This window comes from Pelobates fuscus, chromosome 12 (assembly GCF_036172605.1).
Source record: "Pelobates fuscus isolate aPelFus1 chromosome 12, aPelFus1.pri, whole genome shotgun sequence".
Lineage (NCBI taxonomy): Eukaryota > Metazoa > Chordata > Amphibia > Anura > Pelobatidae > Pelobates > Pelobates fuscus.
In genome coordinates, this window is record NC_086328.1 from 137,458,261 (window position 1) to 137,473,778 (window position 15,518).

The following is a 15,518-nucleotide window of genomic DNA, read 5'->3' on the forward strand; positions in this document are numbered from 1 at the left end:
TATTTATTAAATTAATGAGTTTATGATAGGACTCAATATAAACCTGAATATTATATTTATTTATTAAATTAATGAGTTTATGATAGGACTCAATATAAACCTGAATATTATATTTATTTATTAAATTAATGCAATTTATGATAGGACTCAATATAAACCTGAATATTATATTTATTTATTAAATTAATGAGTTTATGATAGGACTCAATATAAACCTGAATATTATGTTTAATTATTAAATTAATGAGTTTATTATAGGACTCACTATAAACCTGAATATTATATTTATTTATTAAATTAATGAGTTTATGACAGGACTCACTATAAACCTGAATATTATATTTATTTATTTATTAAATTAATGAGTTTATGACAGGACTCACTATAAACCTGAATATTATATTTATTTATTTATTAAATTAATGAGTTTATGACAGGATTCACTATAAACCTGAATATTATATTTATTTATTAAATTAATGAGTTTATGACAGGACTCACTATAAACCTGAATATTATATTTATTTATTAAATTAATGAGTTTATGATAGGACTCAATATAAACCTGAATATTATATTTATTTATTTATTAAATTAATGAGTTTATGATAGGACTCAATATAAACCTGAATATTATATTTATTTATTAAATTAATGCAATTTATGATAGGACTCAATATAAACCTGAATATTATATTTATTTATTAAATTAATGAGTTTATGATAGGACTCACTATAAACCTGAATATTATATTTATTTATTAAATTAATGAGTTTATGATAGGACTCAATATAAACCTGAATATTATATTTATTTATTAAATTAATGAGTTTATGACAGGACTCAATATAAACCTGAATATTATATTTATTTATTTATTAAATTAATGAGTTTATGATAGGATTCACTATAAACCTGAATATTATATTTATTTATTAAATTAATGAGTTTATGACAGGACTCAATATAAACCTGAATATTATGTTTATTTATTAAATTAATGAGTTTATGATAGGACTCAATATAAACCTGAATATTATATTTATTTATTTATTAAATTAATGAGTTTATGATAGGATTCACTATAAACCTGAATATTATATTTATTTATTTATTAAATTAATGAGTTTATAATAGGAGTCACTATAAACCTGAATATTATATTTATTTATTAAATTAATGAGTTTATGACAGGACTCAATATAAACCTGAATATTATGTTTATTTATTAAATTAATGAGTTTATAACAGGACTCACTATAAACCTGAATATTATATTTATTTATTAAATTAATGAGTTTATAACAGGACTCACTATAAACCTGAATATTATATTTATTTATTAAATTAATGAGTTCATGACAGGACTCACTATAAACCTGAATATTATATTTATTTATTTATTAAATTAATGAGTTTATGACAGGACTCAATATAAACCTGAATATTATATTTATTTATTTATTAAATTAATGAGTTTATGACAGGATTCACTATAAACCTGAATATTATATTTATTTATTAAATTAATGAGTTTATGACAGGACTCACTATAAACCTGAATATTATATTTATTTATTAAATTAATGAGTTTATGATAGGACTCAATATAAACCTGAATATTATATTTATTTATTTATTAAATTAATGAGTTTATGATAGGACTCAATATAAACCTGAATATTATATTTATTTATTAAATTAATGCAATTTATGATAGGACTCAATATAAACCTGAATATTATATTTATTTATTAAATTAATGAGTTTATGATAGGACTCACTATAAACCTGAATATTATATTTATTTATTAAATTAATGAGTTTATGATAGGACTCACTATAAACCTGAATATTATATTTATTTATTAAATTAATGAGTTTATGATAGGACTCAATATAAACCTGAATATTATATTTATTTATTAAATTAATGAGTTTATGACAGGACTCGCTATAAACCTGAATATTATATTTATTTATTAAATTAATGAGTTTATGATAGGACTCAATATAAACCTGAATATTATATTTATTTATTAAATTAATGAGTTTATGACAGGATTCACTATAAACCTGAATATTATATTTATTTATTAAATTAATGAGTTTATAACAGGACTCACTATAAACCTGAATATTATATTTATTTATTAAATTAATGAGTTTATAACAGGACTCACTATAAACCTGAATATTATATTTATTTATTTATTAAATTAATGAGTTTATGACAGGACTCACTATAAACCTGAATATTATATTTATTTATTAAATTAATGAGTTTATAACAGGACTCACTATAAACCTGAATATTATATTTATTTATTAAATTAATGAGTTTATAACAGGACTCACTATAAACCTGAATATTATATTTATTTATTTATTAAATTAATGAGTTTATGACAGGACTCACTATAAACCTGAATATTATATTTATTTATTTATTAAATTAATGAGTTTATAACAGGACTCACTATAAACCTGAATATTATATTTATTTATTAAATTAATAAATTAATGAGTTTATAACAGGACTCACTATAAACCTGAATATTATATTTATTTATTAAATTAATGAGTTTATGACAGGACTCACTATAAACCTGAATATTATATTTATTTATTAAATTAATGAGTTTATGACAGGACTCACTATAAACCTGAATATTATATTTATTTATTAAATTAATGAGTTCATGACAGGACTCACTATAAACCTGAATATTATATTTATTTATTAAATTAATGAGTTTATGACAGGACTCACTATAAACCTGAATATTATATTTATTTATTAAATTAATGAGTTTATGACAGGACTCACTATAAACCTGAATATTATATTTATTTATTAAATTAATGAGTTTATGACAGGACTCACTATAAACCTGAATATTATATTTATTTATTAAATTAATGAGTTCATGACAGGACTCACTATAAACCTGAATATTATATTTATTTATTTATTAAATTAATGAGTTTATGATAGGACTCACTATAAACCTGAATATTATATTTATTTATTTATTAAATTAATGAGTTTATGACAGGACTCACTATAAACCTGAATATTATATTTATTTATTTATTAAATTAATGAGTTCATGACAGGACTCACTATAAACCTGAATATTATATTTATTTATTTATTAAATTAATGAGTTTATGACAGGATTCACTATAAACCTGAATATTATATTTATTTGTGATTAGAGAAGTGAGGCGGGGCTCTATTTAAATATCTAGGTAACGGACTCAGCGCGAGCCGCCATCACAGCCACGCCCCCTCCTTCCTTCCCTCCCTCCCCTCTCCATAGCCGGCGATTGGCAGCTGCCGTCACTCAACACACGTTACACAGAGACCAATCGGGTGAAAAGGCGGGGTCCTGACTAACTGGCCGCTCATCCAATCGGCAGGCGGGAAAGGCTTGGGGGCGGGGTTATAATCCGCAGTCCAAGAGCCGATGGTGCTGAAGCTTAGAGCGCTGCAGCCGGTGCGAGGGAGAACATCGTCTGCATCAACGTCCGGTCCGGGAGGGAGAGCAGCCGGTCCGGGAGGGAGGGAGAGAGGGGCTGCATGGACACAGGGCGGCTATAGGCTGGGCCCAGGGTAAGCTATAGATAATAATAATAACATGTATAATATTAATATAGATAATAATAATAGAAATAATAATAATAATAACATATCTAATAATAATAACATATCTAATAATAATAACATATCTAATAATAATAACATGTATAATATTAATATAGATAATAATAATAGAAATAATAATAATAATAACATATCTAATAATAATAACATATCTAATAATAATAACATGTATAATATTAATATAGATAATAATAATAGAAATAATAATAATAATAATAACATGTATAATAATAATAACATATCTAATAATAATAACATATCTAATAATAATAACATGTATAATATTAATATAGATAATAATAATAATAACATGTATAATATTAATATAGATAATAATAATAACATGTATAATATTAATATAGATAATAATAATAATAACATATCTAATAATAATAACATAGATAATAATAATAACATGTATAATATTAATATAGATAATAATAATAGAAATAATAATAACATCTAATAATAATAACATATCTAATAATAATAACATATCTAATAATAATAACATAGATAATAATATAATAATAATAACAACATATATTATAATAATAATATAGACAATAATATAACAATACTAATATAATAATATAGATAATAATAATAACATAGATAATAATAACATAGATAATAATATAATAATAATAACAACATATATAATAATAATAACAACATATATTATAATAATAATATAGACAATAATATAACAATACTAATATAATTATAATAATATAGATAATAATATAATAATAACAACATATATAATAATATAGATAATAATATAACAATACTAATATAATTATAATAATATAGATAATAATAATAACATATAATAATATAGGGAGAGAGGGCTGGGGGGGGGGTCTGTATAGCACAGGGAGTTATTATTATTATTATTATTATTAATTATAGGACATTCCCTGAGTATTGGGGTAATAGCACAATCCTATTATGTGAGGCAATGGTTTGGGGTGATCATACAAAAAGGTTTTTTTAATAGTGTTTATATAGGCACATACATAATTTGTATACCAGTTTCCATACCCCCCTTTTTTAGAGTGAGATAGAAAGAGGGTGTTTTGTTTGTAGAAGCCAGGTTTAGCGGTAAAATAACATTTCTCACCCAGGTTGTGTGTGCATGGTCCAGGTGTGCAAGCAGTGTGTAGTACAGGTTTGTTTACAACATTTGTCATGTTGTCAACGAAATTTTTTGAGATTTAGTTGACTAAAGCTAGACTAAAACTAAAACAATTCAGCAGACTAAAATACAACTAAAACTAAAATGGGTTTTTCATCAGAAGACTATGATTAAAACTAAATTGAAATATGCTGCCAATATTAACTGGTTTACAGGTGCAGTGATGGGCTCGGAAGGCGCGCCAGCTCTCTTCACTTGGGAAGAAGTACAGCGACACAACACTCGCGAAGAGCGATGGCTGGTCATTCATCGCAAGGTGTACGATATCACCAGGTTCTGCAAGATACACCCAGGAGGGACACGGGTCATAAGCCACTATTCAGGACAAGATGCCACTGTGAGAAAAATCACAATATCAGCACTGGGAGTGGGCATCATACACCCATCGGAATAAAGGGGGGTCACGTATTCTGTCAAAATCTCAAATGGTGGGGTGCAGAGATTAAACAATTCATTTATGGATTAAGGATAGTCAGACAATACACAGGGTATTAACAGAATGTATTAAATATGGTGAGTGATAATCTATAACCATTAGAGACACTAGAGCACATTCATTTTTTTTATTTCACAATTTTGGGTTCCAGCCCTGAAATTCCTGTAACATGCACATTAAGGGCAGAGAGAATCTAACTTACAAGGTACTATGCACATCTTTGTGGTTTATCTGGGCATTATTCCACATGGATAAATATAGGCAAAGCACATGTCACCGCCACTGATAACATTATGTCATGGAGGGATACCTGTTTGTTGAAGTGGTATATAAATATATCTCTTACCTATGTGTGACTATATATTAACAAACAGGACTAATTCAAATCTCGCTATAGGCCTTACCGAGCTTGCAGTTTGTTTTTCTTCTCTTTTTTTCTTGCCGTTATTGTTGCTAAATTAGTAGTATCTCTGTTTTATTCACGGAGAGTAAAGTATTAGTTATTTATAAATATACTTTGCATTAACAAAAACAGGAACGTAACATTGATAACGGGCTGACTTAACTCAGCTGATTATTTCGTATCTGCCCAAACTATCTCTGTTTCTAACACTGATAGTAAATATCCATAGATCACAATTACAACATTAAGGGTTTATAAAGCAGCACATTACCAGCATAAAATGATCACTTAATTTATAGTAAAATGTTAGCTATACCTTACATGCTGAAGGGTTACTTTATTAGTATTTATTATTATTATTGGCATTCATAGAGCGCCAAGCTATCCGCAGCGCTCCCATACAGCGACTATACATACTATAAGACTCACCAATATTTAACTGTGAACCATGAAATATGATCGTAATTGTTTTTAAAGTCTAGTACACATATGCGTGAACTATTGTATTTGGTTGCTATACAGGAGTGATATATTTTTTATTGTTTCAAATATGTGTGCAATCTGCATGACTGTGTATATATTGCGCTATGCACATCTGTTAAATAATTATTCCTGTGAACAAGCAAAATGTATGCTTAATGAATATGTGGCTGTATTTCTTTAAAACTCATTACACGCTTTGTGTATATTCTAGCTCTGTTTATGTGCGGATGCTCAGTTTAACAGATTACACATGTGTCGTCCACAGAGTCAGGTGTTAGATCTTTGTAGCACTGCCTGCATTCTGCTCATTCACAGGATTGGTGCAGGCCTGTGGTACGACCATATGCTCAGCCCACTTCCCCCCATCACCATCCTCTCCCTCCCTGTCCTGGGGGAGTAGCTGGGCTGGTTTATGTCATACTACAGACATCATTCACAAATTAACCTCTGATGTTCTGCTCTGTGGAGCCCAAAAGAGATACACGTTTTGGAAAAGAAAGGGTGTGTGCTTGTATGGAAAATTCTGCAAAAGAACAAACAGCATCAAAAAAGGAAAGAAATAGAGCAGCACTTTTAGTATAGTTCTCTACCACTGACACAATAGAATTCTCCCAGGTCTATTTACAGCAAGGCCAGTGAGTGAGTGCTCCAACTTGGCAGCTTTTAACCCCTTAAGGACCAAACTTCTGGAATAAAAGGGAATCATGACATGTCACACGTCATGTGTCCTTAAGGGGTTAAAGAGGAAACAATGATCCACCTAGTTGAAATGTGTCACAATTTACGCATTTATACAGCGTGCGCACAGTGACAGAATAACTTTACACCTTTTTACATAGAAAATGATTATTTGTGCTTCATTTCCGTGCTGGAGGTATGAGTTTCATTCGTTTTTTCCAGCCTGACAATTTGCCTAGGGTCACCATGACTACAGTCCTAAACGGAATATATATATATATAGGGATTTGAAAAATGCAAAACACATGCAGTTGTTTTTAAGTAATAGCCCATTACATATCATAGGGGTTTCAGCTAAATTGTTCATTCTGCTCTCACTTATAACGATATGGGAATTAACCGTTTGCTTCAATGGGGAATTTAAAGAATGTTGAGCTGTATATACGTCCCATACATAGCAGTGTGTGACATTTAAATGTTTACATCATGCATATTTTTCTGTGTGTTTTCAGGATCCATTCACTGCCTTCCACATAGACAAGGACTTGGTGCACAAGCGTTTAAAGTGTCTGCTGATTGGGGAACTTTCTCCTGGGGAACCAAGCATAGAACCCAGCAAAAATGTGAGCATTGGGTTGAGGGCCATTTATTTTGTTTCCCAAGTCTGACAGCCTTCCAATACCAATCTTTTTGATTGTTTGTTCTCATGTTTACTTGCTGTCTTTCTTACAGGCTGCCATGGTGGAGGATTTTCGTAGTCTGCGGTCTACAGTGGAGCGGATGGGTCTCTTGAAACCCAATAAGTTATTCTTCTTTGGCGTCTTGATTCATATTATATTGCTTGATGTAGTGGCCTGGGCTACACTCTACTACGGTGGTACCTCACTCATCCCAATACTGATTTGTGGTTTAATTCTGGGCACAGTGCAGGTACAGGTGGTCATGATTATAACTGACTCTTGTATCAAATATCATCAGAATCTGTGAGCTGTCTCTTTCCACCACATTTCCCTTTTTTCTGTAAAATGTAGACTGTCTCTTTGGTTCAGGTGGTCCATTCTCCAGCCTTATCTTTAATTAATCATATTGTGATATGTCATATGAATCTTAGTTGATTTCATTTTTTTGCCAGCTGTCTCAGTGTGTTGCTCAGCTGTCTGACATGTGTGTCACCATTCTCTCTTATGATTAAACGGAATCCATCTTTACATCAAAGTATCTTTAAATTACATCATTACATAACAGTAGTCTCTCAACTTAACCTTTACCACACTTATGTTTCTGTTAAACCAAAATAAGTCGAAAAACCCAGTTTAAGCCATTTCCAAATATCCTTCTTTACTCCAAGGTGCAGTAAGAATACAATGCACATTAACTATTAAATCCTAAAATAGATATTTAAAAATCCACACATTACAAATATCTACTAACCTGATCAAATCGCTTCTGTAAGGCAGAGAAGCCCATTTCATTTTGTTTTTACCCTGAAGAACCAGTTTCTTCTATTTTCTTCAAATGTCAGTTGTTCATCTCTTGTTTTATGTATAGTTATGTCAATGAACAGATGAAGAGAGCTGTTTTTTTTGGTCCATCCATATATTTGTGTAATGTTTTCATATAACACATGACATGATTTTTTGAAGTTCAACTTTCTGTCCCTTCATTATTAAGATCTTCCATCCATTTCATTAACTTTGCACTCAAACTCTAAACTTTTACTAGTTCCATAATATGTTTCCTTAAAGCGGCACTGTCATGCCGAACTTACCTTTCCTCAATCTCTTCCTCTCCTCCCCCTCTCTCGGGATCTGTTATTCTTTTCTTCCTGTCTTCTTTAGTTTTCTTTAAAATCATAAGACAAAGTAGGGACTCTGTCTTATGGGATTCCTCCGCTTGACCAGCTCTGACCAGCGGAGGAGCAAAGTGTGCTTCATTTCCGCTGGTCAGAGCAATTTTCCCATGATCCCTAGCTTTCCTCCCTGTTCCCACAATGCTTCTTGTCAGTATTGCCGAACGTCCTGTCACTTAGACAGAACGCCGGCAAAACTGCCGAATTGCATCCTAACAGAATGAGCACTGTTTCTCCATTGGTGTTAGGATGCAATTCGGTACTTTGTTCGGATCGGAATTTCATTCAAATGAATGAAACTCCGATCCTATTCATTGCTGTGGCTGCATCTTACAGCCGCTTAGTAGATAACTCCCTAATTCCCACGGTATCAGGGAGCTATCTACTAAAAGGCTGAAAGACCTAAACTGGTCTTTCAGCCAAATTTACTAACACCAAGTAAAAATGGCTTGGTATTAGTAAATAATATGCCCCTACTCGCTATACCGCGAGTAGGGGCATGTCTAGTAAGCAGTGAGCAGCCTGTGGCTGCTCACTGTAGAAAAAAAAATAAATATTGCCCCCCACCCCTAAATGACGGGTGGGGGCCGTAAAGTAAAATAAGGGAGGGAGACCTATTGTCCCCCCCCCCGGCCCCCACCCCTGAGCGGTGGGTGGGGGCCATAAAGATAATGAGGGGGGGGGGACCTACTGTCCTCCCCCCCGGCCCCCACCCCTGGGCGGCGGGTGGGGGCCATAATGGTAATAAAGGGGGGGACCTACTGTCCTCCCCCCCGGCCCCCACCCCTGGGCGGCGGGTGGGGGCCATAATGGTAGTAGGGGGGGGACCTACTGTCCTCCCCCCCGGCCCCCACCCCTGGGCGGCGGGTGGGGGCCATAATGGTAATAAAGGGGGGGGGGACCTACTGTCCTCCCCCCCGGCCCCCACCCCTGGGCGGCGGGTGGGGGCCATAATGGTAGTGGGGGGGGACCTACTGTCCTCCCCCCCGGCCCCCACCCCTGGGCTGCAGGTGGGGGCCATAATAGTAGTAGGGGGGGGACCTACTGTCCTCCCCCCCGGCCCCCACCCCTGGCCGGCGGGTGGGGGCCATAATAGTAATAGGGGGGGGGGACCTACTGTCCTCCCCCCCCAGGCCCCCACCCTGGGCGGCGGGTGGGGGCCATAATAGTAGTAGGGGGGGGGGACCTACTGTCCTCCCCCCCCCCGGCCCCCACCCCTGGCCGGCGGGTGGGGACCATAATGGTAATAAGAGGGGGGGGGACCTACTGTCCTCCCCCCCGGCCCCCACCCCTGGGCGGCGGGTGGGGGCCATCATAGTAATAAGAGGGGGGGACCTACTGTCCTCCCCCCCCCGGCCCCCACCCCTGGGCGGCGGGTGGGGGCCATCATAGTAATAAGGGGGGGGGGAAGACCTACTGCCCCCCCCCCCCGGCCCCCACCCCTGGGCGGCGGGTGGGGGCACTAAGTAAATTCCCCCCCCCCATCAAGGTGACTAGGGGTGCCCAAGCCCCTAGTCACCCACCCCCCACCCAAATAAAAAATGCCCCTACCTACCCCCTCACCCTAAAAAATAGTGAGGGGGGAATAAAATTGCTAACCTGTAAAGTAAAATTAAACTTACCATTCGACGTCTTCTTTTTTCTAAAATCTTCATTTTTCAGCCCCAAAAAAGGCCAAATAAAAAACCATCATAGCCGTCGAACTAAAAATAAAATAAAAAACCCGAGCGCAAAAAAAAAAACCCGACGAAAAAGAAAAAACCCGAGCGCACAAAAAAATAATCCATCTTCACCCATGGAGGGCTCCGCGCAGAGTGAGCTCCGCAGGGCGGGGCAAGGCTTATAAAGCCTTGCCCCGCCCTGCAATTAGCCTAAGAACACTCTGATTGGTGGGTTTAAGCCAATCAGAGTGCTCTTTGTCATTTTACAAGCGTGGGAAAGTTCTTTGGAATTTTCCCACGCTTGTAAAATGACACAGAGCACTGTGATTGGATGGCTTGAAATCCATCCAATCACAGTGCTCTGTGTCATTTTACAAGCGTGGGAAAGTTCTTTGGAATTTTCCCACGCTTGTAAAATGACACAGAGCACTGTGATTGGATGGCTTGAAATCCATCCAATCACAGTGCTCTGTGTCATTTTACAAGCGTGGGAAATTCTTTTGAATTTTCCCACGCTTGTAAAATGACACAGAGCACTGTGATTGGATGGATTTCAAGCCATCCAATCACAGTGCTCTGTGTCATTTTACAAGCGTGGGAAAATTCCAAAGAACTTTCCCACGCTTGTAAAATGACAAAGAGCACTCCACTCTGATTGGCTTAAACCCACCAATCAGAGTGTTCTTAGGCTAATTGCAGGGCGGGGCAAGGCTTTATAAGCCTTGCCCCGCCCTGCGGAGCTCAGTCTGCGCGGAGCCCTCCATGGGTGAAGATGGATTTTTTTTTGTGCGCTCGGGTTTTTTCATTTTCGTCGGGTTTTTTTTTTTTTTGCGCTCGGGTTTTTTATTTTATTTTTAGTTCGACGGCTATGATGGTTTTTTATTTGGCCTTTTTTGGGGCTGAAAAATGAAAATTTTAGAAAAAAGAAGACGTCAAATGGTAAGTTTAATTTTACTTTACAGGTTAGCAATTTTATTCCCCCCTCACTATTTTTTAGGGTGAGGGGGGTAGGTAGGGGCATTTTTTATTTGGGTGGGGGGTGGGTGACTAGGGGCTTGGGCACCCCTAGTCACCTTGATGGGGGGGGGGGGGTGGGAATTTACTTAGTGCCCCCACCCGCCGCCCAGGGGTGGGGGCGGGGGGAGGACAGTAGGTCCCCCCCATTATCGTTATGGCCCCCACCCGCCGCCCAGGGGTGGGGGCCGGGGGGGGGGGGGAGTACAGTAGATCCCCCCCCCCCTTATTACTATTATGGCCCCCACCCGCCGCCCAGGGGTGGGGGCCTGAGGGGAGGACAGTAGGTCCCCCCTCATTCCCATTATGGCCCCCACCCGCCGTCCAGGGGTGGGGGCCGGCGGGGGAGGACAGTAGGTCCCCCGTCCCCCCCTTATTACCCTTTTTTTTTTTACAGTGAGCAGCCACAGGCTGCTCACTGTTTAGTGGACATGCCCCTACTCGCGATATAGCGAGTAGGGGCATTGGGGAGATTTTAATCTCCCTTGTGCTATTATGGGGGTCATATTGACCCCCATAGAGTGAGGAGGGGACCTGGGGGGCTTATGAAGTGGTGGGGAGCACAGCTCCCCACCGCTTCTGTCTTTACATATTACAAGGAGGGAGCTGCACGCCGGTAGCTCCCTCCTTGTAATAAACCGAACGAACAAACGAACACTGATACACAGTGATACTCAGTGTTAGTTTGTTCGTCTGATTTTTTCTATTCATTCATTCGTCTGTCTGATGAATGAATGAATAGGTGAAATTCCCGTTCGCATGTCCAGGTGTTTCACTGGGCATGTGCGGGAATCTCACAGGCTATCTAGTGTGGGCAGATGACGTGTCCCACAGGGACTTCACCTACCCACACAAAGATGGCGGCGCCCTGAATATAGATCGGGGCAGAAAATAAAGAATAAAAAATAGGTAATCTGGGGGGCTTAGGGGCATTTGGGGATGACTAGGGGGTCGATTGGATGTAGTTGAGGCGGGAGGGGGGTTAAAAAAAAAAACGGAATTCGGCATGACAGTGCCGCTTTAAATCAGTCCCCTGAAATTGTACAACATTAAAGTGGGGATTTTGCCATTGATTTATACAGAGCAAATATATATTTTTTAGCAATCTATTAGAATCCCTTACCTACCCAAACTCTGCTGACTGAGATTGCACAATGTTTCGCAGTATTGAAACGTTTTCCTTGAAGCGGCTATGTCACTTAAGGTAACATCCCCCATTGGGGTTAGCAGTAGTTACCTGGAGCTGTTCACTGCGGGTGCAGACATTCTCTTTCTTCAGCTCCTGGTGCATGATTCACCAGGAGTTGCATCAGTGCTGTGCTATTGTGCTTGCGCAAGAGTACAACACTGATGTCAATGGAGGATCCAGCAAGACTGCAGGATTCTACATAGACCAAGGTTTGCGAGTGGTGAGATTCAGCCAGATTTCCACAGCCAATGCTACTGATTGCAGGGGGTATTGGCAGAACTTATGACAACCCTAGGCTTTACCATAAGACAAATAAAGTCCCTCACTGACCTGTGGCCAGACGACAGATAACTGAGCAGTGAGACTGCAGGAGAAATGATCAATACACTATAATTGCTTCATTAAATTAAAGTTTTTTTGGTGATTAGCGTGTCCCAAATTTCATCTGCCACTTGCCTGCATAGTCCCCTAATTTATCCACATCCATCTTCAGAAAAGTCACAATCTGGTGAGTCTGAAATTAATTTTCCTAGCGGTGTGTTGTCTGCAATTGCTGAGAAATAAAACTTGTGCCCATTGCAAGATTAATGAACAGATTCCATAATTGCCCTCCTTTTAAATGAGTGTCGAAAATTGCACTACATATTCATAGTTGAGTGTTTCCATTGATTTATAAAGAGGCAACATGATGTAAATGAATTCCCTTTTTGTGCATGTCAGTAATTTACTGGCTTTACATCTAGTCACTAACAGTTAACTGCGTATATTTCTTCTCAAATCTTTCTGAGCAGGCTGTGTGCTTCTTATACCAAAATTCTCACTTATTGTCTTAGCATCAGAGACGGTCTGGTTCTTGCTCAGGGTTCGGTTGCCTCTGCCTGTTATAATTCTTCTCTTATAATCAAACTTTCTGAAATCCTACTGCCATATGTTTTGTTCTCTTTCTAGGTTGTTTCCTTGCTATTTCCTTACTAGACTTTATCCCTTTTCAGGATGTTTCTGTATCCCATTGTTTTCTCACAATTTGTCTGTCTTGCTCCTTTTCAGGCTCAAGCTGGTTGGCTGCAACATGATTTTGGGCATTTGTCAGTTTTCAGCCAATCTAAATGGAATCACGTGGTACAAAAATTTGTGATTGGACACCTGAAGGTAAGAAATTACCCTTTGTACAATTTTTACCTGTTTTAAAATATAGACAAGAACACCCACCACACTATTTGTTTTCTCTTCTAATTGGCACTCCAGCTCCTAATATTCTCTCCTGTGCTTCATACAGACCCTTCCATTCTTTGTATTCTCTCCTGTGCCTCATACGGACCCTTCCATTCTTTGTATTCTCTCCTGTGCCTCATACGGACCCTTCCATTCTTTGTATTCTCTCCTGTGCTTCATACGGACCCTTCCATTCTTTGTATTCTCTCCTGTGCTTCATACGGACCCTTCCATTCTTTGTATTCTCTCCTGTGCCTCATACGGACCCTTCCATTCTTTGTATTCTCTCCTGTGCCTCATACAGACCCTTCCATTCTTTGTATTCTTTCCTGTGCCTCAAACGGACTGTTCCATTCTTTGTATTCTCTCCTGTGCCTCATACGGACCCTTCCATTCGTTGTATTCTCTCCTGTGCTTCATACGGACCCTTCCATTCTTTGTATTCTCTCCCGTGCCTCATACAGACCCTTCCATTCTTTGTATTCTCTCCTGTGCCTCATACAGACCCTTCCATTCTTTGTATTCTCTCCTGTGCCTCAAATGGACTGTTCCATTCTTTGTATTCTCTCCTGTGCCTCATACAGACCCTTCCATTCTTTGTATTCTCTCCTGTGCCTCAAATGGACTGTTCCATTCTTTGTATTCTCTCCTGTGCCTCATACGGACCCTTCCATTCGTTGTATTCTCTCCTGTGCTTCATACGGACCCTTCCATTCGTTGTATTTTCTATTATTATTGTGATAAAAGGGAAGAAGCAGAATTGGATGAAAAACAATAATAGGGTAATTGTATTTAGTAGAGACAGATTATGGAAGAATGGGCATGCATATATGTATTCATATGTAAATATAGGTATTATTTTGAGAGGGATCCTACACACAAATTAGACAATTCTTTCTTCACACATACACTGACATACATATAGACACGATACAAGAACACCACTGAATTCACCTGTAACGAAACACTCCATGCATGAACCTATATTCACATACACTGACATTCACATACACAGACACACACTGACATTCATTAAACAACAAATGGCAAAATTAAAGCTGAAATAGCTCATTTGGAAAAATTCTCCAACTGAGCTATTGTCAAATCTTCTTTATTGTATCTTTAATCTTGACATTCAGAGTTCAATTCATTACAATTTGGAGTTAATTGTAACAATCAACACAATTATACCATTAAATTCAAACACAGTGACACCACACACAGCACCTCTAATACATTCAAAGCACATCATCCTGAAATCGTTGCTCTGTTGGCAGTTATGCAATCCAACACTCTTTGTGCATCGGGGGTGTGATGTGTAGCAAGCGCTACGTGCGCATCCACTATAATGTGTCTCATAGGAAAGCATTACATTTTATACCTTCCTATGGAACGTCATATGATAGAGTTTCACTTGGTTGTTGCAGAGGAAGCAAACTCGGTCGCCGTCAGGAAGACAGCCATAAGAAGTGTGCTTTGCCCTTTAAAGTATACATTGCTGTTTTTACAAAACGGCAATCTTTTGCATTGCAGGGTTAAAATTGAAGTGCCACGACACCCAGAACACTTTATTGAGATGAAGTCATCTCATTGTGAGTGAATTTAGTTCTACTTTAAGATACAGTTCTGTGCAATGTTTTTTTATTTTCTTTTACATTTCCTCACTCTGATTAATAAATGTTATAGAGCCCCTCAGGATCTGCCCCTGTATTATGGATTGC

General features: G+C 37.2%; 1 protein-coding gene across 4 annotated transcripts in view; it reads left to right on the forward strand.

Moving 5' to 3' along the window:
* The first annotated feature begins 3,459 nt into the window (after window positions 1-3,459).
* FADS1 (fatty acid desaturase 1) overlaps window positions 3,460-15,518 on the forward strand; it is a 44,338-nt gene continuing 32,279 nt past the window's right edge. For 2 of the 4 annotated variants that reach the window (XM_063437756.1, XM_063437758.1), the window contains exons 1-5: window positions 3,460-3,559; window positions 5,028-5,209; window positions 7,385-7,495; window positions 7,605-7,802; window positions 13,633-13,734. In XM_063437756.1, the coding sequence (XP_063293826.1) occupies window positions 3,475-3,559; window positions 5,028-5,209; window positions 7,385-7,495; window positions 7,605-7,802; window positions 13,633-13,734 (678 nt within the window). In that variant the 5' untranslated portion in view covers window positions 3,460-3,474. Of the gene's footprint in view, window positions 3,621-5,027; window positions 5,210-7,384; window positions 7,496-7,604; window positions 7,803-13,632; window positions 13,735-15,518 lie in introns of all 4 variants that reach the window. The other 2 variants (XM_063437757.1, XM_063437759.1) reach the window with 2 other exon arrangements.